We start from the raw sequence: 26,992 nt of genomic DNA on the forward strand, positions 1-26,992 counted from the left end.
AGTCGTTGAACAAAGTACTGCCTCCCAGTCCTTGCTGCGTCCAAGTAAGATGAATTGCCGCTCCCGAGAGTAGTTGCGACGTAGGATGATCCGATACAGGCCTTTAGATGGCGAATCGCGTGCGTTCGGGGGTGCTGCGCGTCTCTGGTAACCTCCGTTGTAGGGCTTGGCCAAGGATTTGTTCGCTAAGGCCACGGTGACGTCCAGACGGGGATGCTGATGGCTAAGTGGCGTCTGCAACGGATAAGGCCGAATCAATCGACTCGACGCGCGAGGCTGACGAGATGCACGATGGTTGTCGTTCGAGTGCTGACACTTTGCAAGGTTCACGAGGTGTGAGGCTAAGCCAAGCCACGTAGTATGGCCGTTTCAGACTGGTAGAGCAATGATGTGCAGGAGTAGCTATCTCCGCCCAGGCAGCGAATCGAATCAGTACCTCAACGGAAGTAAGTTTAGACATTCGTATTTCCCATATTGCATACGCGTTGTTTCACTAACAAAGGGACACCCAGTATAGACAGTACTTCAGCGGGTTGCAAACGACTGCACGTGCACAAGGTGTCATGACTGAAAAATTGGGTGAATATATTTAGAGATTCCTATCTACCATGATCTAAACAGAATGCGGACTACACGAATACATGTCCCTCGTAACAATCTGGGTGCTGTTAGCAATGTTCAAACAGCCATATCGTCATGTTTTAAACAGATGTTGCGCTCAGACAGCCGTGTTAAATCATCCCCCATCGCCTGGCCTCAGGTCGCAGCAGCCCAAGACGGATTGCTACGACTTTTGGCTCAAAGACCACAATCACGCGGCGTTGGACAAGCCAACAGTGCAACTCCACAACCCGTCATTCCAGCCGAGACTGGTAGGGTGCGGGAGGGTGACCCGGCGACAGATGTCGTTGAATGGATAGACTAGTTTTCCTCCTTGCGAACGGGTTGGGAGTCGGGGTGCTTACCATATGCAGGCATGCAGAGCGAGGGGCTGGGATGGGTATCTGGTTGCAATGTCAGCAGTGTTCTTCAACGATTGAAGTGAAGAGCTGAGAGTGCAGAGTTATATCAGACAAAGGTAAGCGGTATAAATTTTCTTCAAAGAGATTCAGTAGCAGAACTGAAATAATACGATCATCATATAAGGCATGTACAGTAAAAAAGATGAGGACTTACCATTGATCAATATGTGCTTCGAGACGCTGCAGGTTAGCGACAGATGTGGTGTTGGGAGGCATGCTGGCGGCTACATGGTACGCCCATGTGGCTCACACCTTGCGGCCGCCTCAACAATGAGATGCTTAGGCCGCTGAGGAGAGCTGTCCTCTCGCGCGATACGCTTCGATCCTGAGCTGTATCTAGACTGAGGTTAGCTACAGTCGCAAAGTCTTGTGCAAAAGCAGAAGCTTCAAGTGTGAGATCAGAGGGTGGTGCATGTGTTCATAGCTCATCTGAGATCGCAAGAACTTTTTCAAGGGTATCATCAATGAAAGGGAGAGGATTGGGTGGGAGTGTGTTAACGTACCTTGAGCGCGGGTGTGAGGTAAGGAAAGAAAGTTGAACCAGACGCGCAGGAAAATTGAACTTGAGGGTCCCGAAATCTTGGCGGGCCCGTGCTTAGTCATCCACTTTTCTGAACACCATGAAATCATCCGCAAGTACAGCGCGTTCAACACGACGCAAATACAAGCACGATGAACGCTGACAGAAGACGAAACAATGCGCCTAGTGGTGGAACTAGTGCGCCTGTGTTTGCGCGAACGATTAGAGAACCGCAGTATCTGGAGAAATTGAGACCGACAAGGTCAAGAGGCGCGAATGAGCTTCGCAGGATCTGTAAGTGCCCAAACAGCTTCATAGTCTCTGTTTACGCGTACTCAGGGTATTTTGAGCTTCTCCAAGAGATTTGCGCACTTCCTGTCGTTTGGTATACCATCCTTGTACGTTCCATTTCTAAGCATTACAACAGTTCTCCAAACATCCATTATACCTTCCGCATCGGGCTCTGCCTACCTTGAGATACCTTCGTCCTCCCCTACGACCAAATCGACACTCATCCCACCGACTTCGTCACTCAAGATCACTGCTTCTATCCAAGGCCCAAAGCCTCTCCCCCGCAGCGCGCCATTCAGTCCATCTCTCCTTCTCACGACCACGGTCAAGTTCGCCCCGTTCGCAACACGTCAAAGACGAGGCTATATTCGGGATTCGGCAGAGCGCGATTTGGGTGTTCACCTGGAGACTGCACTACGGGGTGTCATCATCGGAGAGAGATGGCCTAAGAGCGGAGTCGAAGTAGTGGTCACCATCCTGGAAGGTGACGAGGACGGCTGGTGGGGTGACTACGCCAGTGAAGGAAATGCAACTGGAAGCGGATGGGGTCTCTTGAATGTGTTGGCAGGGTGCATAACAGTCGCGAGCGCGGCCATAACAGACGCCGGCATAGATTGCGTGGATGTAGTGTGTGGAGGTGTCGCCGCAATAACACGGAACCCCAGCTCCACAAAACAGCAAGAGCTGGCTAGGATACTCGACCCCTGTCCAGCAGAGCACAGGGAAGTTGTCGCTGCATGTGTAGTCGGCTACCTGGCTTCAAGAGACGAGATCACAGAGATATGGATGAAGGGAGATGTGGGCTCCGATCCTGATGCTTTGATTGAGGGAGCCACTCACGCGGCTGTGGGCAGTCTCGCGGTGGTCAAAGAGGTCTTGCTAGAAGCGCTCCAAACCAAGTTTAAAGGCCAGATCGAGGAGGGTGAGAGCGGGCTGAAGAGAAAGACACGGGATGTGGACATGACAGGATGAGCGGCAGCGCGAGAGAGCCGGCTATAACGCTTTCAGCGTTGTAGGCTCAATCCTAAGAGTCAGATAACCGTCAAGCCACTTGCACCCAACGGCCGACAGGATATCATCTTCGGCTGATCCTAGCTATTGCTGGTCGAGTAGGCTCCTGGACGTATCCGGAACATGATCTTGCTCCCATGGTGTTCTCAAAATGCATACCTTGGGCTTCCACAACCGCCGGGGCACGACAAGCTCAGGCATGTGGAGCTTGGAACCAAATATGCGGCTAAGAGGACCCACATGTGTCCACCTGTAGGACTAAATAGACGTTGAGCCCGAGTGCAGAGATTATCTCTGCCAACGACATTCACAGAACCAATGTTCGCATCCTTCCATGAATGAGTCTGCGTTGGATATGAGGCCTGACGCTGAACGGCGAGAGATGATGTGTGATTGATCTGCCAGCATTCTTGTAGCAAGCTGTCCTCGAGTACCATGCGTGCCACGTTTATCTGTACCGCATGTGCCGTAAACATTGCCAAGATGCATATCGGAGTTTAGATGCGATGATTGGCGCGCAAATGCAGAGAGTGGCTGGGTGCAGCAATCCCTGCCATCTGTTTGGAGAATGGCGTCATGATCCTACTCCAAAAGTCGAACACGGCTCGCAAATTGGACATGTTCCTGTTACTTTGGGCAAGAACCTTGGAACAAGAAGAGACAAGCTCATCGGTAAAGCCAGGACATGTTCACGGCCCACTTGGAGCACGCTAGATTAGACGCCTTCAGAGCTTTCTGCGCGGGTCGCGTTGGCAATGGCAGCGGCGCACGTCTTGAGGTCATCCCGTTCCTGCTATCGTGAAAGTAATCATTACCGAGATGGGCTGAAGCAGTAAGCACACCTTCCCAAAGCATCACGTCCAACAGCCACTGCCTGATTGCAATTGACAAGAAGCAGACATGTCTCGGCTTCCTGGCTCCCTGTCCCTCTCTTCCCCTACGCCCACTTTTGTCACTTTTGGCTCTATCTTTCCCCAGCGGTCTAGCTGTATGCATGTCGTTCGTTTTTCACGCTCGAATCATAGTACAGCAGCCGGCAAGCGATCCGTCTTAGCTGCTCCTCCGCGGCCAAGGTCCACTGCAACTAGTCTTGGTGCATAACATTGCGATACCAACACGAGCAAATAACCGAAGGATTATAAGGCTTGCCAGCAGTCGCTGCAATCGCCCGAAGATCTTCAAGTCTCTCGTTTTACGGTCGTTGTTGTAACACTCGTTTGTTGAAATGCCTTCGGTACGTCTCATGTCTCTCGAGCATAAAACCCATGTTCCCTGCACCTGCAACAACGCTAAAGTCATCTTCCTAGTTCACTCGCGCGGTCGCGCTGCTCCCCGCGCTCTTTTCAACGATTGCGTATGCCGTCCATCCAGTGGAAGTCCGCGGACAGGACTTTGTCGACACCGTCACGAACAAGCGATTGATGATTGTTGGTGTTGACTACCAACCTGGAGGTCAAGGAGCGTACCAGCCCTCGAACAGCGAGGACGCTCTCACAAATGCCGATGTCTGTCTGCGAGATGCTACGCTTCTGCAGAAGCTGGGTGTGAACACGATCCGTGTCTACAATCTTGACCCCTCGCTTGACCACTCAAAATGCGCCTCAATCTTCAATGCCGCCGGCATCTACATGATTCTTGATGTCAACTCGCCCTTGCCAGGAGAAAGCATCAACCGCGAGGCACCATGGACTTCCTACAACAGCGATTATCTTACCCGTGCGTTTGGTATCGTCGAGAACTTCAAGGGCTTCCCTAACACCCTGGGTTTCTTCTCTGCAAACGAGGTCATGAACGACCTCTCCACTGCGGAGTTTAACCCACAGTACATCCGGGTACGTTTGGACGACTAGCTACCTTCACCAGTCCTCCAGGCTAACGAAAACACAGGCTGTTCAGCGTGACATGAAGAACTACATCAAGAACCACGCCGACCGCACCATCCCAGTCGGCTACTCTGCTGCAGACGTCCGCGAGATCTTGCAAGACACCTGGGCGTACATGCAGTGTGTACACGAAGAGGATGCATCGTCCTCTGACTTCTTTGGTCTCAACTCCTACAGCTGGTGCAATGGCGACAACTACCAGACTTCCGGCTACGATAGCTTGGTCGCCATGTTCAACAGTTCTGCCATTCCTGTCTTCTACAGTGAATATGGCTGCAATCGCGTTACTCCCCGTGACTTCGACGAGGTTCAAGCACTTTACGGAGACCAGATGCGAGCACTCTCTGGCGGCCTCGTATACGAGTACTCCCAAGAGGAAGCGAACTACGGTCTAGTCGATATTGACCAAGACGGCTCTGTCAAGCTTCTCAAGGACTATGACAACCTCCAAAACCAATTCAACCAGCTTAACGTCAGCTCTCTTGAGCAAGCCAATCCTCAGTCCACCGAAATCCAAGCCCCCGAGTGCGAAGCGAGCCTCCTATCCGCGCAAGATTTTAGCAAAAACTTCACGATCCCGGCCGTCTGCCCTGGGTGCCAGGACCTCATTAACAATGGTATCGAGAACCCACACAAGGGCGCACTGGTGGACATTGGCGACCGAGACGTCAAGCAGGCTGTCTATGGCAGCAACGGTCAGCAAATCAATGATTTGTCGCTCAATGTTGTATCGGACGATGGGTCTAACACACCTAGCGGCGAGAACACGAGCCCTAGTGGCACTCCAAGCTCCAGCGGCGGCAACCCGAGCCAAACCGGGGACGCTGCACAGCCCTCGGAGACGAAAGGAGCAGCCTCGCAAATTGGTTCCAGCTGTACCGCAGCTCTGATCGCTGTTTTCGTATGTGCACTCTTCTTGTAGTGTCCACACATGTGTATGGTCGGGCTAGATGCGCTCGAATTTGGAGTTTACGACGGATTTGGAGTGGACGATGTCTTATAGATCCACTTCCATTCTGGGAGTTTTTATTTGCGATTTTATGAAGTACGAGTTTGAATGACTGGAGGAACTAATGACGCTGTTATTCTTGTACAAAGTTAGGATGAATATACCCTTTATACACTGCCAACTGTGAAGGTCTCCTCCAGCTGTGCTTCGCAATACGTGCCCTGGTGGTGTCGGCTGGTTCGCGTTCATCACTGCAAATGCGGATCGTGGTGTAATCTTTGATCTCAGTTTTGATCAGAATCGTTTTGGATGTTCACATTGCTGCTTGCAAGAAGTGTGACTGCTGACAAGGTTTTCAGATACTTTTGATGCCTTCCTTCAACGAGTAGGTACCGTGCAGCTGCCACAGAGAAGAGGGCATGCAGAGCCACTGGTCATGCAATCTATATGAGGCTGTAATGCTCAGCAGTCGTCTCAACCAATCACATGTTCGCTCCAATGGTTTAAATACTCAGACCTATAGCTTCCTTCATCCGCTCTGCCTTCGCCTTCAGTACTGATTCATCCCGCTCGCCCTCACCTTCTTCCTCGTACACGCAATTACAACCATACCTCTTCCGGAACTCATACGGTGGAAGCCCATCCAACTTCTCCAATGCTGTATGGCTCGCTCTGACACGTGCATATCGCCCGCTCTGGCCCAAGGTATGGAAGATCACCTTCCCGTGGATCATGATCATAGCAGCTATGGCCTTGCCTTTACCAGGGATGAGCGTGTCCGTCTCCATGGCGGCCATGCGCCACTCGCTGCAGCCAAAGGCGATGGAAAGGAGGCGACTGAGACGTGTGGTTGGATGGTTGGAAGCGAAGTTCTCATAGGCCCCGAGCGTCATGTCCTCGAAGAAGGGCTTGAGATGCATGTCGAAGAAATCCTGTACGACGCTGAAGTCAAACTCCGCATCTACGAAGATGGCTGCAGTATATGCCTCGATTACATCAGCCAGACACTTGGGTGGTTCGCTGATGGTTACCCAATAGTCGACAGCACCACCTGCTTCCCTCTCTGCTTCCTCGGCCTCCAAGACGTACTGGCGGATCTGGGAGCTCAGGATAGCAGTGTTCTGTTTGATATGAACATGCCAACCCAACTTCACACACACGGCGCCTAGGAACTTATTGGACACCATGGGCGTCTTGTGCTCAGTGAGCCACTGGGGGTCCTTGTCCGGATATTTGTAGTAGAGATGCATGATGAAAGCCATATCGAGGAGAGAGTCACCTAGAGGGTGAGAAAGGGGTCAGTGTGTGTGAACATGCGGTTCGTGAAGGGGACATTACCTAGGAATTCCAGACGCTGATAGTTTGGTATGTTCTCATACATGTATGGGTACGATGGATGAGCGAAGGCCGATCGGAGCAAGCGAGGATACTTGAAGTGGTACGGGTGCTTCAGTTCAATCTTGCGAGCAGTTTCGAGCATTGCCGCGGTGGCGTCCGCGATCTGATACTTTGGCTTCTGGTACGCGTCATAGTAGTCCGACCACTTTGACATCAGATGATCCCGACTGTTGGCAAACAGCTTGACGGCTTTGACGGCTTCATCCCAGCCCCTGGGGTTCCACCGTCCGGCCTTGTGATGCTGTTGGAAAGCAGCACCAATAAAGGCCTCGCAAACATCCGCTATACTCTTATCTCCGAGATTGTGCGTGAGTTTGAGCCAGTCGTCTTCGGTCTTGTTCAGTCCTTTACCCTTGAGAAGTTTGAGCCCTTCAGGATACCATGTGCGCCTACACGAGTTAGTCCTTTGAGGGGGGCTTGATGAGAGCTTTATACATACCGTGAGAAAGAGTCGGTGCGAATGTACCCGTAAAGCTGGATGTCCAGCTCAGTTCCGTCTGCAGAAATTACTGTCTTCTTACCCACTGCAGTCTCCATCAGATTCTTGTTGCAAAGCATTTCCATACGGCGGACGTGAAATTCAAACTCGTTCTCGTCTGGCTGCTGTACAAATACCGAGAGGGACGTAGCCATTTTGAGGAAACAGTCTCCTAGAAATTCGAGACTGTGTTATGTCAGTGGGTAGCTCCATGTGCGAGTCCAACACTAACCGCTCATAGTTCGGGCCCATCCCGCTCTTGAAGTTGATCTTTTCCTCGCCATGCTCTTCGGAATTGTCAGAGTCTTTGGTCAGGGCTTCCAAGGCAAGCGCTGGACTGATATCGAGATCCAGAGTTTTGCAGGCGTCTAAAGCAATGAGGTAGCTCTCGAATCGATGAATGATAGCTGGTAGGACGTAGCACACGACTACGAATGGTGTTGCGAGCTACTTCGTCAGTAAATTGCTGTATACATGCTGAATCGCTGGATGCTTACATTAGAGACATGTAGGGGCTCGGGACAAATATATGTCTTGAGGTCGTTGAGCTCGCCTTTCTCTTTCTCTTCGACACGTGCGAGGTGATTGCGACGGAAAGGGATCTTTTCGACCTCAAGAACAGCCTGTGATTGGTTCCACCTTGAGATATCCCTACTCTTTGCCCATTTGCTGTCACTATAGTCCAAGATGCTGTCCATGAATTTGTGCCCGCTACGAGGGAGACGTTTGGGAACCGGATCTTGTGGCTTGAGCTGTGTGGCGAGGTGGTTTGAGTAGTAGCGTCGGCCTCCGTTCATAGGGTCCACGAAGTACCGGTTTAATAGGTCCTTAGAAATAGTCTTTGGTGTCCATCTCCACATAGGCTCGTTGTAGACTCTGTGAACTTGTTCCATATCCAGAATCTGATCGAGGGCGGTAACGGATAGCGGAGAAGACATATTGCCAGGTAGTATCGGCACAACCCAATAGGACATCTTCTTAGCATCATTCTCATATTTCTTGTTGTAGACGTCCTCATATATGCGCAAAGTAAAACCAGTGAGGATATCTATCGTCTCTGCTGACACATATAGCGGAGTTTGAGAGGACTGGGAGATGACATTAGAGGGCCTGCAATCAGTAAGATAGATGGGGAAATTTGGCATTTGCGGGAAGAGATTGCGAGTGAGGAGCCCCATGGGTTGATGAGGTCGATCCAAACCCGCATCAAGGTCGATGAGGGTGAGATAAAGACACGTAGGGGCAACGCCACGTCCGATCTTCCAGAACTCTGGCTTGATCAACATGGAGTACATGCCTTTCTTCTTCTCACTGAGTGCCAGCAATGCATTTCTTCCGGCTGGTAAGCTCTTGTGGGTCGTAGGGAGTAGATTTTCACTGAGATAGCCTTTGTTGTACAACTTGAGACATGCCTTGAATGCGGCGGAGCACTTTGCAGTTGCTTTCTTGGTCTGGATGTCACCAGTGACTGAAATCACAGGTGAGTGCTCCGGTAGCATTACCTCGCAAACAAAACCTCTCCGCTGCGGATCCAGGGCATCGTAATTAACTTCAGGACTGACAACGTAGGTGGGTTGAAGCATTGTTTGTCTGTCAGGTCCAGGCAGCGTAGCTACGAAGTGATTGAGAACAGATAAGCTTGAGCGGTAAGTGAGCTTTGCACTAGCCTTTGTGACAAAACTTGGGTACATTTTGTCTTCGAACGATAGCAAGTCAACGTCATTTCCGCCGATTTGACGATCCTGGGGAAGAGCTTTGCAATACCTTCGCATTGTGTCTTCGTCGCTTTTGACATCAAGGACCCGGCTTTGGTGATCTTCGTTGCCAGCCTCGACCATATGAAGGTACCTGGAATTACGATGCCTTGCCCGACCGCGAGACTGCACGTATGCTATCATGGTGCGGTAGAGATCGAACCGTACGACAAGGTTGCATTGTGGAATATCGAGCCCCTCCTCTGCTACGGATGTGGCAAACAGGCAGTTCAGTTCACCGCGACGAAATTTAGCGACTGTCAGAATCTGGTTCCGTAAAGAGATATTGTGCTCGCATACACGATTATTCACCCCAACAAGAACGCTGCAACGGAGGTTTGGTCCGCCGATCTGGGAGAAGATGAGCTCAAGCAGGCGAGCGGTCTGTCGCTGCGTGACGAAGACGATGCAACGAGCTCCATCATCGCGCTCATAGTAAAGATTGAGCCAGTGACGAAGTTTAAGAACCTTTGAACTCAAATCTTCGTCGCTAAGGGCGCACGAACCGAAGTCGAACTGTTGTACAAATGTGGCCGCCTCCTGTAAGCGTTTGGACTGAGCGTCCCACTCCTGCGCGGCACCGTCTTGTTTAATCTTGTTGTGCTTAAGGTGCTCACGATCTTCGAGCTTGCGACTCTGCTCATCAGTGAAAGCGAAAGACCAATACATGTCGGAAGCCCAACGGCCTAGCTCGGAGCCGTGGTGCTTAGATGCGACGAACAACTTCTTGAACGCCGATATGTCTCCAAACTTGGCCTTTATCTTTTGATGGAGGGGCGTCTCACACTCGTCCTGCAGCCGTTCATATACCGCTATCTCCTCAATGGGTCTGCTGATACTGTTCGAAGCGAGAACGCTCTCAGACGTCGTGACTATCTTGGAATGGAGTAGTTTCTCGAGGTCATTCGCAACGTTTCTGATGTGGTCGATCGACAATCCTCGTGTATCGATCGGAGAAGCTGTCATCCCAAAGATACGAGGCCGATTAGAAAGCTTCGGTTCATGAACGTAGTAGTCCTTTATCAGACGGGCGTAGGGGTGGTTGCCTTTTGCATGATGGGCCTCGTCAAAGATGAGGAGATTGATCTGGGCCATGGTGATGAAGGAGTGCATCATACACTGCACGAGAACCTCGGCGGTACATACTATCACCATGTTACTCTGAAAGTGACTCTCCCAGGTCAATTTCGACCATAGCGATGCACCCATAGCGCCACATATACCCTCTACACTCTGATCTAGACCGCACCGCAAGACATTTGCTTGTTGGAAGACGAGGTTGACTGAGTCTACCAGAAAGAACGCAATCTTGGGGACGCCGCCTGCACCCCGATATTCAAGCTCGCCATCTAGGACATGTCGCAGGAGCAGAGTTGCGATGTGGGTCTTGCCGGAGCCCGTGTCCAGCACTGCTATCACGTTCTCGCTCTTGGCTCTCTGGAACAGTTCGGTTTGATAGTCGCGTGGGTTCGTGATGCGAGCGGTGCCATCTTGTTTTGCCAAGATATCGCGGATCGAAAGCTGCTCTTCGTGGGCAGTCTTTGCGGCAGCATCGTCGACTTCCTTCTGCGTCAAGTGCGAACTGATGTTAGCAGCAAAGGCTCTCAAGATCTCGTTCTGCGCTCTGCGTCTCTCTGATGTTGTGCTTGGGCCATGCGCATGCGCAATGTCAGCGTCTACATCAGAGTCTTCATCCTTGTCTTGTGACCTTGTCTCGTTATGTTTATCGTCTTCGTCTTCAGAATCGGAAGACGCCAATATCTCCTCAAACGAGAAGTAATCTTCTTGTTGCTCTTCGATTGTCACCCACGATTTGCTTGTGGCATCCACCATACTGTCGGTTGCCAAAGGGTTACTAGAAGCTTTTCACGAGATTTAGAGAGTGAGAGAAAGGAGAAACTCTCATAGACGCAGTTAACGGTCGAGGACAAGGGCGCTGCCAGTATTTGCGCAGTCTGTTGCGCGTCCGTGAGCAAGCAAACGATGCATGTAACCGACAACGGGTGCTCAGACAAATTCGCTCGTCCTGGCCCTACCGGACAGTCGTGACCGTTTGAACATGCCGGGAGAAGTTGGCATTAGAAATGTCTGTCACCATGAAGCCACCGCTTTCAGGAGTGCGCGGTGTACCCGCGGCGATAGCGGGGTACGCGGTTTAGGAAGGGTCGATGCTGACTCATCAACGCCAACTCACGCTCTCACGTGTCTCCCCACTACCATTTCCTCAACATCGTCACGATCCTCAGCCAGAACCTCTGCACAATGTCGAACGAACCGCAAAGTCTCCGGGGACTATTCTCAAAGGCCGAGAGGGCGCGCGAAGAGCTTTCTTCTTCTTACGAAGCCAACAGTCCCACCTACCAGGAAAACCTCGGCGCGACCATCGCCACCTACGAAGAATGCCTAAAGATATCGGAACAGGTGTCGCTGTTCAGCCCGAACGAGACTCTAGAAGACATATCGTCGTCTGATCTACAGTGCGTATTCCGACCCACCCCACGATCCCGTGCCCATGGCCCTCGCTTACCCATTCAGATACATGGCGATAAACTATCACCTGGCAGAACTCATACAAAAGATCTTCAACACTGAAATATCATTTCGAAAACAAAATTTGCTACGAGCGCGGGGGCACTACGAGCGATTCCTCAAGCTCCTAGATTCCTATGATGTGCTTGGCAAGGCGGACGCGAAGCTCTTCGAAGTCTACACGGAAGATAAGGGCAACTTCTCCACCGCTAACACGCGGGATCCCGCAGCGAGACGGGACGCAAAGATTTCCCGATTCAGGGAGGAGAAGGAGCTGAAGCGGAAACTCGAGGTACGTTGTCACGCTAACGTTGCTTTTACGGGTCAAATCTGGAGCTAAGACATGCGACAACAGTACCTGCGACAAAATCCAAAACTTGCCGAACAGGACGAGCAAGTGGTACGAGAGTTGCATCTGACCAACTTGGCGTTCATGGTGCATCAGACGTTTGCTTCGCTGGAGTCCATGGCCCAGGAATTGCACATCATCTCGCTGGCTCCACCCGCGCCCCCACAGGGACAGGCACAGCAAGCGCCTGACAGCCGACAGGATGGTAGAGATAAAGACGGTTATTCTGAGCGCCTTGATGGTCAGTATGCTGGGCTGCGGTACTCCGGGCCTATCTTGAGCGGTGACGGCAAACCCATGCGGCCTTTTACGCTATTGGACAGCCGCCAAACCCTGAAGAAGAACGTCTTCCGTCCGGACCACAGTCTACCGACAATGACGATAGATGAATACTTAGAGGAAGAGAAGCGCCGAGGTGGCATGATAGAGGGTGGAGGCCCTCAGTCTGAGATGCAGCCTGAGCCAAATGAGGACGATCTCGTTGCAGCAGACGAAGAGACGATGAAGCAACGAGCATGGGATGAGTATGTAGAGGCGAATCCCAAAGGTTCAGGAAACACTTTGAACAGGGGTTGAGCGTGGTTTGAGCGGATCAGATACCCAGTAGAACGAATGCATGATTGCATACAGGTTTACAGCGCCTCGGGTGCTAGCTCTGGCCACTTTGCAGTCACTAACTCCAATAACACGTTATTCAGTACTCTGTATCCCTTGATATCGAGATGCAGCCCATCTGTAAACCACCCTGTTGGGAACGACTGCGCGCCCAACAGGCCGCATCCTGGTGGTACCTGTTCATCGTACTGCCATCCCTCTTCTGTGACGACTGCATGCACAAGGTCCTGCCAGAAATTGAGTCCAACGACCCTCCCCGTCTTTTCGTACTCTTTCGCAATTTGCATGATACCATCTGCATACCTCTTTTTGCTCATGTACGTCTTGTACCTTGGGCCTTCCTTTCTCCACTGGTTGATGTCCTCAATTTCCCTTGCAGACTTGTTCTCTCCAGTCTCGACCACAAATCCGTTAATGGGCGGAGGGGTGATCAGCAGAATCTTCGTATTTTCCAAAGCATCCTCACTAAGGATGGTTTCGAGAAAGCCTCGAATATTTGCTGAAAAGATGGGCCAAGGCACATACTCCGTCTCCCCAAGCATGGCGGCGTCGTTTGCGCCGATGAAGATTGTGAACAGGAGGGTTGGTGCCGCGCCTGGGGATGTTGCGCGGTCGATTATACGAGTGAAGTCATCTTTGAGACGGGTCGATGTATAACTACAGAACTTGTCAATATATAGGCCATGAATGTGAATTAAGCTGCGTACCCTGCTTTGCCTGTTGTCAGTCAGCATACGATCTAAAGCTCATCTATACTTCGCTACAAACACCAACGGAACTGTGCATAATACCTTCATTCACCACCCTCGTCTTGCCCGCATACTTTTTTCCTAAAAACCACCCAAGACCCTGTGTCTCTTCTCTGAAACTCCACTCTGTCATCGAAGCGCCGAACAAGACGATCTCGGGCAACATATTAGACATGGCCATTTAGGCGATGCTTGTCGGTCGGCACGAAAATGACAAATAGTAGACCCAATGTCTGATTAAGATTTGAAAAGTATGGTAGAGGATTTGCTGAGACCTACCTTCGTTGACGATCCGTACTTTGTCTTGATACTGTTGCCTAAGAAAAAGCCCGAAGCCTTGCGTTTCTTCGCTGAAGCTCCATTCGGTGAGCGAATCACCAAAGAGCACAAATTCTCGCATCTCAACAGACGAGATGGTGTGATGTCGACTGCGTGTCTGATTTCCCAATTTCCCTTGTCGGCATTACAATATGTCGTCCCAAGGCTCTCCGAATAGCTCGAGTACGGAAGGAGCCCAATGCGCCACCCAATGAGGCGTAGTCAGCACGCTAATGCATGAAGCACGTGTTGCTACAACACCTGGCTGGGCATGGCGAGGCACCTGCTCGCATAGCTCCTTTCGTCTTCTGTTCGCACACGAAGCATGCGTAGAATTAGTCCAGGGACGCCGAGTTGTGCTCTCGCAACTCCAGGGGTAATTGCGGATCTTCGCCACTGCCGTAGCGGTCACAATGACATCACATATCCGTCTTGCAACAATCGAGCTTCTGACACTTGTCAAACTTTGTAGACATTGATTGTTTGATTCTCAAGCCTATTTACCTGTGGATTCCTCTCAAGATATTCTCAGCAATAACATCAGGTCGTAAAGCGTCAACATACCCACCATGTCGTCAATCAGCCTTCGTCTGCGCACCTTCCAACGCCCAATCATATCCCAATTGCGCGCTTTCACTACCACACCCAGCCACGCAAAGTTGATGGACACGCCGAATCCTGCTTCCAACCTTCCGGATCCATCTGAAAACTCCTCTGCCGCACCAAACGCGAAGATGCGTTCGGACACGCAAAACACGGATCACCAGTCTAGTGCCTCTAAAGATGAGAACAAGAGCGGAGACGATCATCCGGCCAAGCAACCAGATCATCCGGCCAAGCAACCAGACCATCAGGCGCAGCCCACTCGGACGACAGGAATTGGAGGCGCGACGAAGGTGCAAGGAGGGAAAGAGGGGCTAGGTGAGAGAGGAGACAAACAGTAGGCCGACAGGGTGAAAGAAGGATGTTGTGTTGATGGAATAGCACAGGTTGGATGATCGTACTCAACCTAGTAGGCATATTCAATTGACACCATTGTTACCGGGTGCTTATCAAATCACATCAATCTAAAAACGAAGCCACTTGAGATGGTTTCTTATTGGTCGATGGAGTTCGTATTCACCACCATTCTGTGAGTTGTTTTGGATAGTACCGCTCGCTCAACTGTTGAGTTATGTGCGCCCTCACGACCCACCTCGCATTGGGCGCGTAGAAACACGACATCATGGTCTGATAGCGTTCTCGTGGACTTATTGGACCCTATTATTACAGCGGGCCGTAGTGGATGATGACGGCGAGGCGGGAGACTACAGTATCCGTGCACTCAATGCCCGCGTTTTACTCGTAAAAGTAGATACTTCTAGAGGCTATAACTTCCTTAACACTTAATATTTTTTTTAGAAGATTTCTTTATATTTATAATCTAGAAAGCTAGTTCTATAACTTTACTATACTATTTTACTACTAGGTAGCTTAGTTACTTAGCTATAAGTCTACTATATAAATATAAGCTTTCTAAGTAAAAGCTATTTTAAAAATCTAAAAAGATAAAAAGCTTTATATATAGTAAAATCTTTTATATTTTAAATAAAAGCTAAAATATATAGAGTAGTTAAGAAGACATACTATAAGATCTATATTTACGCTTGAAAATGTTAGGCCTAGCTAACAATATATACTATTTTATACTATAATTAGTAAACTACTAATTATACGTACCTTTTTAGTTGCATAGCATAGTAGGGTAGAGCTGCGTTCTAATAGTAAAAGAAGTATTATAGCTAATAACTTCTTTAGTACTTACTACTGTTAAGAATTTTCTCAATATTTAGAATCTAGAAGTTTGCTATTTTACTAGTAAAACGCGGGCATTGGCCGACGGCGGGCATTGACTGACCTACTACTGTACCGAGCCGAGGTATCAAGAGGTGTCAACGTTAGTACCAAATCTGATTGGGCTTATCCGATTCCTTCATCCACGTCGCGGCCCGTCGCGTAACGCATCATGCAACGACGCATTATTATCATTATTCTAGAACAAAAGGCTAGCAAGACGGCTCATTGATCGCAGTCTAACCATGCCGATAATGCCTTACCAACCTACACGGGTCTCTAAGCGTCTCCACAGCTGGTGGCCCGAATTGCAAGTGGCGTTGCGGAGATGCGCGGAATGGTCCTTGCAATCTTTTCGCATTCGTTGCAATCAGCGAATTGGTCCTTTAACAGCTAGGGAACAGGTGAAGTATTGGTAGGCCAATAATCGCTGGACCAGCGCGAAGAGCGGGACAGGCTTCGCGCAGATATTCATGGAGGGCTGTTCGGATAAGGTGGAAAGCCAGCGTGACCACGATGCTACCGTCTGAACGAGCATCCCTGCTGGCAGGCCTAATTTTCATTTCGTGCCGCTACTGTCCTGAACGGCGAGGCTGCCACGGGCTGTGTAGTCGGTGGCCTTACGCAGACGCATGTTTCGAGGAACACTACGAAATACGACATCGGGGCTATAAAGTAGACTGGCACAACCACCTATCCCACCATCAACCACATCACTGACTTGGTACTTGTACGAGATTTTCAAGCTACAAGATGCGGTTTGATTCTACATTCGCTGTCGGCCTTATGGCTAGCGCTGTTGCTGGTCGGGTTACACCACGTTCTGTCGTCGACAGGCCAATGTAAGTTACCTGGTGCTGGATGTTTACGTATACTGATCTTTGCGCAGAGTGGCACACTACATGGTGGGTGGCCTCCAAAAGAGTGATGTCCGTCAGGATATTCTCGACGCAAAGAATATTGGTTTGGATGGCTTTGCGCTCAACTTTGGTACAGACTCTTATCGATGCAAGCTCAACGCCTTCCTGACAAACCCCAGACCAATTCGCGTGGTGGTCCAATGACACCGTAACCTTCATGTTCGATAATGCCAAAGACATTGGCGGCTTCAGTCTATTCTTCTCTTTTGACCATGGTCATGGCGTTTTGAAAAGTCCCATGGATTACGCCGACTACTTCAAGCGTTATAGCACTCATCCTTCTTATCTCAAGATGCGAGACCCATCTGATAATATCGACAAGCCTCTCATGTCTACCTTCGGCGGCGAGGACTTTACAGATAACGACTGGAACAAGTTCAAGGGCAAAGTCGGCAACGTGCTAGTCGTGCCCGGCTTCTCTGAGATCTACAACCCCAGCACCAGTTTCTTCGACAGCCGCACTGCTCTCGATGGCGTATTCAACTGGAACTCATGGCCTGCAACGCAAGACGGAAAAGTCACCGTATCTGCTGCGACGGACCGTACTTTCCAAACCGCTGCCGATAAAGCGAACAAGCTGTTCATGATGGGTATTTCGCCAGTACAATACAAGCACCTCAGCAACAAGGACAACTGGTACCGTCGCGGCGAAGATAACCTTGAGAACAGGTTTGGTCAGGTACTCGATTTGCAACCAGACATAGTGCAGCTCCAGACCTGGAACGATGCCGGTGAGGGTCACTACATGGGAAAGCTTCACCCAGATCCGCTGGACGACAGAACGAAGCTTCTCACGGATAAATACGACCATACAGGCTACTGGCAGATTCTCCAACCCTTCATCGCCGCATGGAAGAGGGGCGACCGCACAACAGCGAACATGCGTCCCACTAATGGAAAAGCCGTTCAGGGCACTTTCTGGCACCATACGCTTACAGTCGGCGGTACCTGCTACGACGACGACGTAGTCAAGTCGGGAGACATTGCGAGGGCCGCCGAGGATGCTGTGTCCGGCGTCGTGCTCGTCCCCGAAGGCAAAACCAACCTCGTAGCGGTTGTCAACGTCGGAACCAAGGAGCTAAATAAGACGAATCTGCGCCCTGGCTTCAACAAGTTCAAGTTCACCGGGCTCGAGAAGCTGATTCCAGGAAAGGTGCAGTTGGAGGTTTGGGACGAGAGTACCATGGTAGGCGGCGGATATGGAAGTATTGAGGTTACGAACTCGAAGCCGCAGTGCAACTACCAGTTTCAGGTCGTCGGTGTACCTTCGTAGACTCTTTTTGTCTAGGAGGAATGGATTGTATAACGCACGTATCACTTGGCTTCCCACCGCCAAATTCCGGATAGCATTCATACAAAGCGTCTAGCACGAACAAGTACTGGTCCGACGACTGGGTTGTATAGCAAGTGTAGCGTAAATAGACATGTGAAGAGAGATCTTTGATCTTCCACGAATCAAATCCACTGGGCTTTCTAGATTGTGACAACTGTACTCTCGGGGCCTCAAATCTGGCACATCTCCCCAACGGTATTGAAGCAAAGCACTCAGAATTTCAAGGGACACATAGGCGCTTGAGGCTGACCCCACCAAGGAGCAACAGGCTGTTCTGGTAGCTATGCAAAAAGCGGAGGGCCTCGAAGAACAACAAGCCACAGCAAAGCTGACCATCCACGATAATGAGTTCAAAGACTATAAGCGAACTGAGATCGATCGGGAGAACGAGGGAGTGAAGCTTGAGAACAAAGAGCACAATGAATCAAATGCCGTAGTGGCGTCTGAATTGAGTTTGAGTGGAAGAACAAGTGTATTTACAAGTGCGACAAATCGGGTAGTCTAGAGAATAGTGTACCGGTGATGCTGGGTATGTTGAAGGACGGTGAAGGTTATTGTGGTTTGTTGGAGGACTCAATTGACAGCAAAGTGCTTACTTTTAAGTTCATAAAGTCATTGGCTCTATAGCGTGTTGTGTCTTACAATGGACATGACTTCTTTGGACCTACTCACCACAATGTTGACGCGCCGGTCGTCGCTCATCAAATCCAAGGACTCTTGCTATCTTAGTGGTCAGTGGGGAAATTCACAAAGACAACATCGCGCTCGTGGCCTTATGTTGTGGGCAAAAGTCGATGAGCGTGCCTCATGTGCAGTTTGTACAGGGACATTTCCTACCCTGGACAGAACCAATTGTGCATACCTTGGTGCTGAGTCCCGCTATCTCCACACAGTTGCGCATCTCCCGCTTGTCGAAAGAATACAAGATGATGATGACGACGATCTTGTCATGGCTTAGCTGATACTTCTGTTCTAATAACTGCTTTGCCATCTGGACAATGATTTGAAGGCCTTGGTCGTTCTTCCAGATCGATGGCTGGATTGTGCCGAAACATAGCGCTATCATACACAGAGCTTGCAACCCTGGAGCTGGTGGTTATTCGCTTACTAGGCCAGGGATTATCGCCGGCCGTCATCCTGCCTTTGTGGGTCATGTCAGAGCAGATGGATCTTCTACTCTCCAACAGCACAATTTCTGTGTGTATCAGATGCCCGGTTGTAATGTATATGTCTAGGTCATGTAGCTTCGTAAATCACAACTGAATTAGTGCTATCGTAGGGCGAGACACCCAGAGACGATCACGTTTGCATCCAGCATACGGGGCTACTTTTAAGCCGATCGGAAGAGGACCCGACGGGGCAGATTCGCTGATCTTGATAGAGAAGGTGTGATGGAAATTGTAATAAAAAGTCGGAATGGGGCGGATGAGGGAGATGGTTGCGATAAGAGAGAGGTACGGGGCAGAGCTGCACATGGCGGCATGGGTCCGAGGTTACCGTGTTCTCGGTATCGGTAATTGGCGATAGTATTGGCAGAGGAGGTCCGCTTCGGCGCATCCCGCGCAACTCGACGGCCTTGGAAAAGTCTATTCCAGCGTGCTTTCGGATGGAGAAAGATCGGCTGTTGCTAATCTAGTGAGTAAAGAAAACACAGTTGCTTTGTGCATGAGGAGACCCTATGTATTGAGTTTGCAGCAGTCAGACATGTGAGATATTGGGGTAGGAGAGGCTGCAGGGCTGCCGCATATAGCGTACTGTCTGATCCAAGCGTGCCCAAGCAAAGCGAAACGCCACGCCGGGACATTTTTCAATATAGAGGTATGACCCGAGGGGAAAGATAACAGCATGGCTGACACACGTAATTATTGGGCGAGTTGCGAGACGATTAGAGGCTCGCATAGGAAATGTCTCTCAGAAGCATGTCTGATTGGCAGTCCGGCGAGCGACTGCCGTGGTGGAGGCTGTTCAAGTCGAATCGGATGCGTAGCAAGGGTTCAGGGCGAGCGAATCCAACATGCTGGATTCGGACGAGCCGCCGCGACATGTTGGTTCGAGATGAGTTGCTTTTGACCGTGTTCAACTGTCGTGATGGAAGACGTCTAGTAGCACAAGTCCCGTGCACAGACACATGGATTGACAGCCAGACAGACACATAGTAATAACGAGATGGGCCGAAGGCAGCGGGCAAATGGCGAGTCTTCAAAGGTGGCAGAAGCAACTATGGTGGCCTCGAGGCCGTTTGTAGTGGCTTGCAGGGTTGTGGCGCACGGCCCCCTAGCCGCGACTGGGCACTGCACCTCGGGTTAGCATCATCAACGCCAACAGGCCTTGGATGCTTGAAGGCACTTGGGACGCCGGCAGTGAGACGAGCATTTGTTTTGGCGCATGTCCGGGGCTCACTCAATAGCGCTGCACATCCATGGGGCCATGCTCGCGCGCAAAAGGAGCATCAGGTCGTGTTTGAAGGCGCAGCACTGAACTACTGTCTGTCTGCTGCCGTTGGCTGCTGCTCCCTCACTGTCGTCACCCCACGCATTCCCGCTGTCAAAAAGCTTTGGCTCCCCAGACCGGACCTGCATGGGCAGTGACATGCTTACTCCTGCATCCGTAATTCTTATAGACTGCGCATCGCCCACATCGCCCAGCTGCATCCACGGCAGGTGGAGAGAGACAGCAAGAGAGAATCATGTCTGGGTACGCTGCTGCCCCAATGTCTGGCCGGGTGGCAGCACCGCTAACACGTGCAGGTCTATGCGCGAGTCCCTGAAAGCTCTGAATGCCGCCTTCTCTGCCTCGACCGTGCCCGACCCTCTGCCCGACGAGCTCTATGCCACCATAGACGCCTTCCTCCAGCGCTATGACGACATTGACGACCACGACTCCCAGCGCTTCCACGATGATCTCCACGCGCTGTACCTGCGCCATGTCGCCAATAGCCCCGACAAGCGCGGCGCCTTCTTATCAGCTCTGCGACTGCTTCGGCCCGCGATAACAGGCGAGGCGCGTCTGACCGCCTGGTGGAACTCGGCCCTGCGACCGGTCATCGACGGCATAGGCTACAAGAAGAGCGAGATTGAAGATGCGAGGGCCTTTGTGCAGAGCATCTTGGTCTACGACCCCGGAGAGGACCACGATGGAGAGCACGCCCGCTTGTCCGCTCTCTTCACCAACAAGATACTGGACGCATACCTGGCGAGGACCAAGGTGCCTTCCGATGCCGTGTCTCCAGAGAGCGAGTTCATCGCCCATGAGCTCGAGGCCGTCTTAGTCGCCTTTGGGCGCAAGATGCCAAAGGTTGTTCTTCTACCATGCACATGCACATGGCCTTGGCTGACTGCTCTAGATCCTCCTCCTCACACTCGACGACCTCCTCGTGCAGAAGCAACATCGCATACAGGCCCTCAACCTGCTCAGTGCCTTTGTCCGCCTCCAGCCCCCGCATCTCCACCTCGTTCTCGAAACGCCCCTTATCCAGAATCTAGAGAAATGCCTGCTCATCGACAACTCGTCGACCGTCATCGAGCTGGCCCTCGTCGTGCTCATCATGTTCTTGCCGCACATATGCGGAGCGCTGACCTCGGACCACCACCTCGAGAAGATGTTTCTTGTCTACTGTCGGATACTGTGTTGGGACAAGCTGGGGAACAACGATGGCAAAGCTGGCGGGATGGATATGCACGACGACGATGACGACAGCGAAGAAGAAGACGAGGAAAACCATGACAGCTCAGAGCAGGCCTGGGAGCAGGTGCAACCATCCATGGACTACCCAGCCTCGCCCCCGCCAACGCTCATGCACTACTTCACCTTCCTCTACGGCCTGTTCCCGCTCAACTTTATGAGTTTCGTGCGCAAGCCAAGGAGGTACCTCAAGTCGCTCAACTTCCCTGGAGCGCGCGACTTCGACCTAGATCAGGACCTCATCCACAGCCGGACAGAACCCTACCGCCGGGTCCATCTGCTGCACCCTAATATGTTCACTACCACAGTCGAAGATGAGCTTAGCGAAAACAGGTGGCTGAAGAGTGATCCCGCAGACGTCGTCGTCGAGTGCATGGATCTTTGCGTTGCCGTATCGTCGACATTGGAGGATCCCGGTCCTCCACCCAACGCAGCTTTACCGCCGGTCCCAGAAATACCCTCGCAGTTCACCCTGGATGATCAGGATGGTACGACCGTGCATGACTCAGACGAAAGCTGGAGAAACACTCAGTCGACTATGAACGTTTCGGGTGATGCTCCACAAATCCCAGATGTTGAAGTACCACGGAGCAAGTCAATCAAGTCTGCCGTGTCTATCAAGTCGATGGCTTCTCCATTGCTCAAAGGTCGCGACATGATGGACTCTCCAACACTACCACCTACTACTGATACAAAGAAGCCGGACATGGCTAGCCCGTTGGCACAGCGGTTCGTAGCGCAGCAACCCAGTCTAGACAGTTTCGCCCAATCGATATCTGGACAGACTTCTGGCCAGAGTGACTTCCAGAACCACACCATGGCGTCGCTGCAACGAGAAATTATGCTGCTTCGGAACGACCTCAACTTTGAGCGTTACCTCAAATTACAACACCTTGCCCACATTGGACAGCTCCAACGGAAGCATATCAAAGAAGCGACCGCCGAAGCCGAAACCCAAAATCTGATCAACACCAACAAGACGCTAAAGGCCAAACTCGCCAAGGCCAACGAGCTGTATGCCCAACTCAAAAAGGAGACACTCACGAGCCGAAGCCAGTCCAAGAAATGGGAGAGTGAGCTGAACAACAAGGTCCGGTCATACAAGGAGAGCGAGAAGACATGGCACAGTGACGAAGGCGGTCTGCGATATGAATTACAAAGGACGCAGTCAGACTACGAACAGCTTAAGAAGATTGTAGAGAGGGCCGAGGCAGAGCAACTAAAAGCTCAGCAACGAACGAAAGCATTGGAATATGAGCTCGAGGATTACAGCGACATTCGACGAGAGCTCGAGTCTGCCCAGGACAAGATCATAGCGTTCGAAGATCAAAGGAAGGAATTGCACACCCTCATCCAGGAGCGGAACGACCTGCGCAACGATCTCGAGATTGCAAACATGCGCTTGAACAGCCGGGAGCAAGATCGCGAACGATCAATCAAGGCTTACGAACGTCGGATCATGGAGCTAGAGTCGCGCTTGCAAACATCTGACAGAAGCACCGGTATACCGGGACAGCTCCCGTCTTCCGTTCAGCAGATGCTTGACTCGACGCTCGCAGCGAGCAACGCCAAGATGCAGCAGCTGAAAAAGACCCACTACCGTCTCCTTGAGCAGTACACCGAGCTGCAGATGAAGTACCACGATCTCGAAGGTGAGCGAGAAGCGGAGATGGGACAGCTCTACCCCCGAGACAAGGCTGGCCATATCGATTTCGGCACATCGCGCATGAGTCGCAACTCCAGCGTTCGAACAGCGAACAACTACAGCTCAAGGTACTTGACGCCTCTCTCGACTACAGAGGTTCCCCCAAACGAAGAGCAAGAATACTACGAATACCGTTCCCCGGAGTCAGTACACAGCCCTGGTGCGGGTCCTTCACCACTTCGTCCGGCTAGGCTTGAATCACTACAACACGGAAAGCCGCAACGGTCGCAAACAGCGCCATCGCCCTACCCTGGGTTTGGCGGAAACTATGGGCCGGATTTCTCCGCAGCATATGACGCCTCTCTGCACAACCAGTTTCAGGCTCCAAAGCCGCCCCAATCTAGCGGACAGAGTAGCTTCTCCGCCGATACCGATGGTAGCTCCAACAAGGACAGAAAAGAAAAAGTAGAGCCCAAGTCGGAAGTTCGGATATACGGTCGAGGTAAGCCATCTGTATCACAGCCTGCGAGATCAGAGACTGACTATGAGACAGGTGGCGCGCAGAACATTGGGAAGAAGGTCAAAGAGAAGGAACAGAAGAAGCCGTCGTCTTCCAAAACTGGTGGCTTTCGCGGACTCAAGGGTATAATGTGATGCTATTGGTTGAGTTTATCGAGTGGGGGTGCGCCACTGTCGACCATGCATCGCCGTCACACTCGGTTATCTGCATCCTGTATCGACTCGCTCCGGCATCCACCTCGTCATCATTGCTGTTCCCAATACGTTTTCATCCACATCTCTTTCTTTTCTTCCATTTATAACGACATTGCATGAAGCGAGGGCGGTCTCGATTTATGACTGATTGCACTCTCAGATACCTGCCTCACTGGCACCCAGTCTCGACTCTCCATTCGTCGACTGCATCCTAGTACCAAGTTTAATAGCGTGTAATCAACACCAATCAAAATCATCTCGTCCTTTATGCGTGTGTTCACCCAGATATGTAACAGAGATGACCGCTGTGCTGACATGTCATTGGCGGAGATTGGCCGATACATCACAACTACAACCTTGACATTCACAATCGACTGTCCGGAGATCGATTCGATAAGATCTACAATACAGCTTCGAACCCAGGGTGCGTCAGGCCCGCAACTCCTGCAATCGCCATCACATTCAGTAAAGCTCAAACGCAGCCAAGCATTGCTTTTCCATCCGTCATCCAACTTCCGCACCCCCTTGAAGTTAGCGCCATTTTAAGTTCGGAAAATAGCTCACCTGCACAACGTGTCCCACACTAAGACATACGACTAACAAACGGCCGCCTTGCGTTCTTTCTCCCCACGGTGTCGGCGGATGAAACGGTGAGGATGTTTGGTACTGTATTGATGGCCGTGACGTGGGGATCCTTGTTCAACGTACGATTCTGATAGATCTCTGCCAGATAACGACTGTACTGCGCATACACTCATCCGACCAACGCTTTTGAGGCCCAGTCGCTTCAGAAGCAATGCTTGACCGCATGCGGTCTTATCGTGTTACCTACCTGGCTCGTGGTGTGGTGGGTGATTGAGCGCCGTTCAACAATCGCGGAGACGGGTGCTGCCACACTGCAGTAGGAACAGTGGAGAGAGGACGGTCATGAGGGTACGCTAAGCCGTGCCGCGGAAAAGCAATGTAGTTGGGTGTAGAGCGGGTACCCACCCGAGGCTTGGGCTTGGGTTGAGGTTCTGAGGAGACGTTGGAGGTCGACGGCGTTGGTCATTCTTCGGAGAATGTAGGAAAGGCCAGAACCGCATCTTGGGGGACAGGATGTAGGCGAAGTTGGCCATCTGGCTCCTTGGCGTGCTTTCAAACTATGGAAAACATCATCTTTCGGATACGTTGACATCTACTTGATAGCAACCTATGACTGCAACTTTAAACGCGAAGACTTATGGGGACAGTGAAAGCATTGCACTTGGCTCATTTAGTCTTCTATAGAGAGTACTTGCAAATCATTCTGCTTCGATCGGCCCCAACCCACACCATCTTGTTCATATGGATCGCAGTTTCAGTTCCAGTGTGCTCCTGTGTTGTTTGTACGATATGCCGACTGACGTGATATAGGGTTACCGTATAGTGGAGCTCTCACGTCTTGTCGAGCTGCTGAGTTGGCACGATGCAGTCTATGGTCTCGTGAGTCAGCCAGCAAATCCGCATGCTTCCTCTGCCAGAAAATTCGTGCTTCCGTCTCTTTGGCAAGTTCTCGTGACTGCTTCACGAGCTCCTCCTTTTGCTTCCCGAAACTAGCCTCCAAATTCCCGATCTGATTTTTCAGGCGCACGATCTTGGATTCGAGGGCATAGATCGCGTCACTCATCTTCTTCTGCTTCATATCCCAATGAACCTTCTGCTCCTTGATTGCGATAAACTTGGCCTTGTAATGCTCGGTCCGTCTCTCTTGCTCGAAGAGCATGGACTTCCAGTCTTGCTCTTCCTCTTCTTCTTCCTCTAGTTTGACGTCTGATACAGCTTGTTCCGGTCGGTCTTGTTGCGTGGTATATTTCCTTTTCCATGCTTCAGATTGTACCTGCGCTTCCCGACGCTTGGTCTTTTCTCGCCTGTGTCTTTCTTTTGCCGCGTTGGTCTTCGCCTTTTGTTCCTCGAGCTGAGCCCTCAGATCTAGAATCTCGTGCTCCCACTCCGCGCGCATCTCTGTTTCATAGCTGCTGATGTGATCCTGAAGCATGAGATTAGTGACCATTGACGAAGTTCACCTGCTGAAGGTAAGGGATGACTTACGAATAGACGTGCACGTTTGATCAAGGCTACATCAAATTGTTAGCAGAGTCCGAAAGATATATCGGTATTGTAATTACCCTGTGACGAATCATTGGTCAAATCCCTGCTGTCTACGAATCGTCGTTTTCGTGAATCGATCGGAACCAAATCCTTGCTGTGAAGTTGTCCATGCGGCTCTAAAGATAGAATGCTGTCACCGCGACGTGGTATCAAACTCGCCCCTAGAATAAGGGCATCGCCGGTAGTATGGAGAGGCTTCCGGTGTCGGTTTAAATTCGCACACGCAAGTTTGAAGTGGCCCAGTAGGTCCGGGTTCACTACGTCGAAGACCTTCTCTAGGCGGCCACTCGCCAGAAAGATGAGGTTGATTGCAGATTCGACTACCGCGCGCTCAAGTTTCCGTTCCGGGTTCATACCAGGCCTTGCATTACTGTAGTCTTGCGAGCCACCAATAATGCTGAAGGGGGGGTCGTAGTAAACTTTCGAAGAGTGTATGTCCTGAACTAACGGATTGACCTAAGTTCCAGCTCCTGAGTAGTAACAAACTCGTTCACCTGTTGCACGCGCCCATACTGGCGGACCTCCGGACTTCCGTGAGTAGTGGCCGACGAGGAGCATGTGGCACCGGTGGGCACGGTGCTTGTCGTCCACGTATAACTTTTCGGCGAATTCGTAGGATTCCATATTGGAGATACTAGCAAATGGAGCTGCCAGTCTACCCGTGCTATACTTGGCGTAATCACCAAGCACGTATTTCTTTCTCACCATCATGGTGGCCGGCGAGCTGAACTGTGTGATGCGTAGGTGAAATGTTGTAGTGAACCAGTCTAATAATTAGCGGAAGGCTGAAGATATATGTGCTCTCGTGAACTCACATATGTTGCAGCGACAAATAGCCGGACAAGTAATATTGTTGTGGAGGGAGTCACC

General features: G+C 51.1%; 10 protein-coding genes across 10 annotated transcripts; 7 read left to right on the plus strand and 3 right to left on the minus strand.

Annotated features, from left to right (window-relative positions):
* Positions 1-709: 709 nt before the first annotated feature.
* Positions 710-925, plus strand: AA0111_g10737 (hypothetical protein; the record flags this gene model as incomplete). Its single annotated transcript, XM_028644523.1, has 1 exon — positions 710-925. One exon carries the CDS (start codon positions 710-712, stop codon positions 923-925), a length of 216 nt encoding a protein of 71 aa, XP_028501647.1.
* A 769-nt stretch (positions 926-1,694) lies between these two features.
* On the plus strand, positions 1,695-2,805 carry AA0111_g10738 (hypothetical protein; the record flags this gene model as incomplete). The annotated part of the gene is made up of 2 exons (XM_028644524.1): positions 1,695-1,836; positions 1,970-2,805. 2 exons carry the CDS (start codon positions 1,695-1,697, stop codon positions 2,803-2,805), a joined length of 978 nt encoding a protein of 325 aa, XP_028501640.1.
* A 1,264-nt stretch (positions 2,806-4,069) lies between these two features.
* On the plus strand, positions 4,070-5,649 carry AA0111_g10739 (1,3-beta-glucanosyltransferase; the record flags this gene model as incomplete). The annotated part of the gene is made up of 3 exons (XM_028644525.1): positions 4,070-4,078; positions 4,152-4,676; positions 4,732-5,649. The coding sequence occupies 3 exons, from the start codon at positions 4,070-4,072 to the stop codon at positions 5,647-5,649; spliced, it is 1,452 nt and encodes a 483-aa protein (XP_028501641.1).
* A 530-nt stretch (positions 5,650-6,179) lies between these two features.
* Positions 6,180-11,139, minus strand: AA0111_g10740 (Dicer-like protein 1; the record flags this gene model as incomplete). Its single annotated transcript, XM_028644527.1, has 5 exons — positions 6,180-6,955; positions 7,015-7,463; positions 7,514-7,738; positions 7,785-7,999; positions 8,050-11,139. 5 exons carry the CDS (start codon positions 11,137-11,139, stop codon positions 6,180-6,182), a joined length of 4,755 nt encoding a protein of 1,584 aa, XP_028501605.1.
* Positions 11,140-11,568: 429 nt separating this feature from the next.
* Positions 11,569-12,760, plus strand: AA0111_g10741 (hypothetical protein; the record flags this gene model as incomplete). Its single annotated transcript, XM_028644528.1, has 3 exons — positions 11,569-11,783; positions 11,842-12,127; positions 12,191-12,760. The coding sequence occupies 3 exons, from the start codon at positions 11,569-11,571 to the stop codon at positions 12,758-12,760; spliced, it is 1,071 nt and encodes a 356-aa protein (XP_028501604.1).
* Positions 12,761-12,816: 56 nt separating this feature from the next.
* On the minus strand, positions 12,817-13,714 carry AA0111_g10742 (hypothetical protein; the record flags this gene model as incomplete). The annotated part of the gene is made up of 3 exons (XM_028644529.1): positions 12,817-13,456; positions 13,507-13,516; positions 13,591-13,714. 3 exons carry the CDS (start codon positions 13,712-13,714, stop codon positions 12,817-12,819), a joined length of 774 nt encoding a protein of 257 aa, XP_028501667.1.
* A 721-nt stretch (positions 13,715-14,435) lies between these two features.
* On the plus strand, positions 14,436-14,810 carry AA0111_g10743 (hypothetical protein; the record flags this gene model as incomplete). Its single annotated transcript, XM_028644530.1, has 1 exon — positions 14,436-14,810. One exon carries the CDS (start codon positions 14,436-14,438, stop codon positions 14,808-14,810), a length of 375 nt encoding a protein of 124 aa, XP_028501606.1.
* Positions 14,811-16,452: 1,642 nt separating this feature from the next.
* AA0111_g10744 (hypothetical protein) lies at positions 16,453-17,892 on the plus strand (the record flags this gene model as incomplete). The annotated part of the gene is made up of 3 exons (XM_028644531.1): positions 16,453-16,541; positions 16,589-16,689; positions 16,739-17,892. 3 exons carry the CDS (start codon positions 16,453-16,455, stop codon positions 17,890-17,892), a joined length of 1,344 nt encoding a protein of 447 aa, XP_028501608.1.
* A 2,746-nt stretch (positions 17,893-20,638) lies between these two features.
* Positions 20,639-23,932, plus strand: AA0111_g10745 (hypothetical protein; the record flags this gene model as incomplete). The annotated part of the gene is made up of 4 exons (XM_028644532.1): positions 20,639-20,646; positions 20,700-21,246; positions 21,296-23,780; positions 23,832-23,932. 4 exons carry the CDS (start codon positions 20,639-20,641, stop codon positions 23,930-23,932), a joined length of 3,141 nt encoding a protein of 1,046 aa, XP_028501607.1.
* Positions 23,933-25,331: 1,399 nt separating this feature from the next.
* AA0111_g10746 (hypothetical protein) lies at positions 25,332-26,833 on the minus strand (the record flags this gene model as incomplete). Its single annotated transcript, XM_028644533.1, has 4 exons — positions 25,332-26,000; positions 26,063-26,088; positions 26,140-26,578; positions 26,636-26,833. The coding sequence occupies 4 exons, from the start codon at positions 26,831-26,833 to the stop codon at positions 25,332-25,334; spliced, it is 1,332 nt and encodes a 443-aa protein (XP_028501610.1).
* Between the last annotated feature and the right edge of the window lie 159 nt (positions 26,834-26,992).

Source organism: Alternaria arborescens (assembly GCF_004154835.1).
Source record: "Alternaria arborescens strain FERA 675 chromosome Unknown contig_39, whole genome shotgun sequence".
NCBI lineage: Eukaryota > Fungi > Ascomycota > Dothideomycetes > Pleosporales > Pleosporaceae > Alternaria > Alternaria arborescens.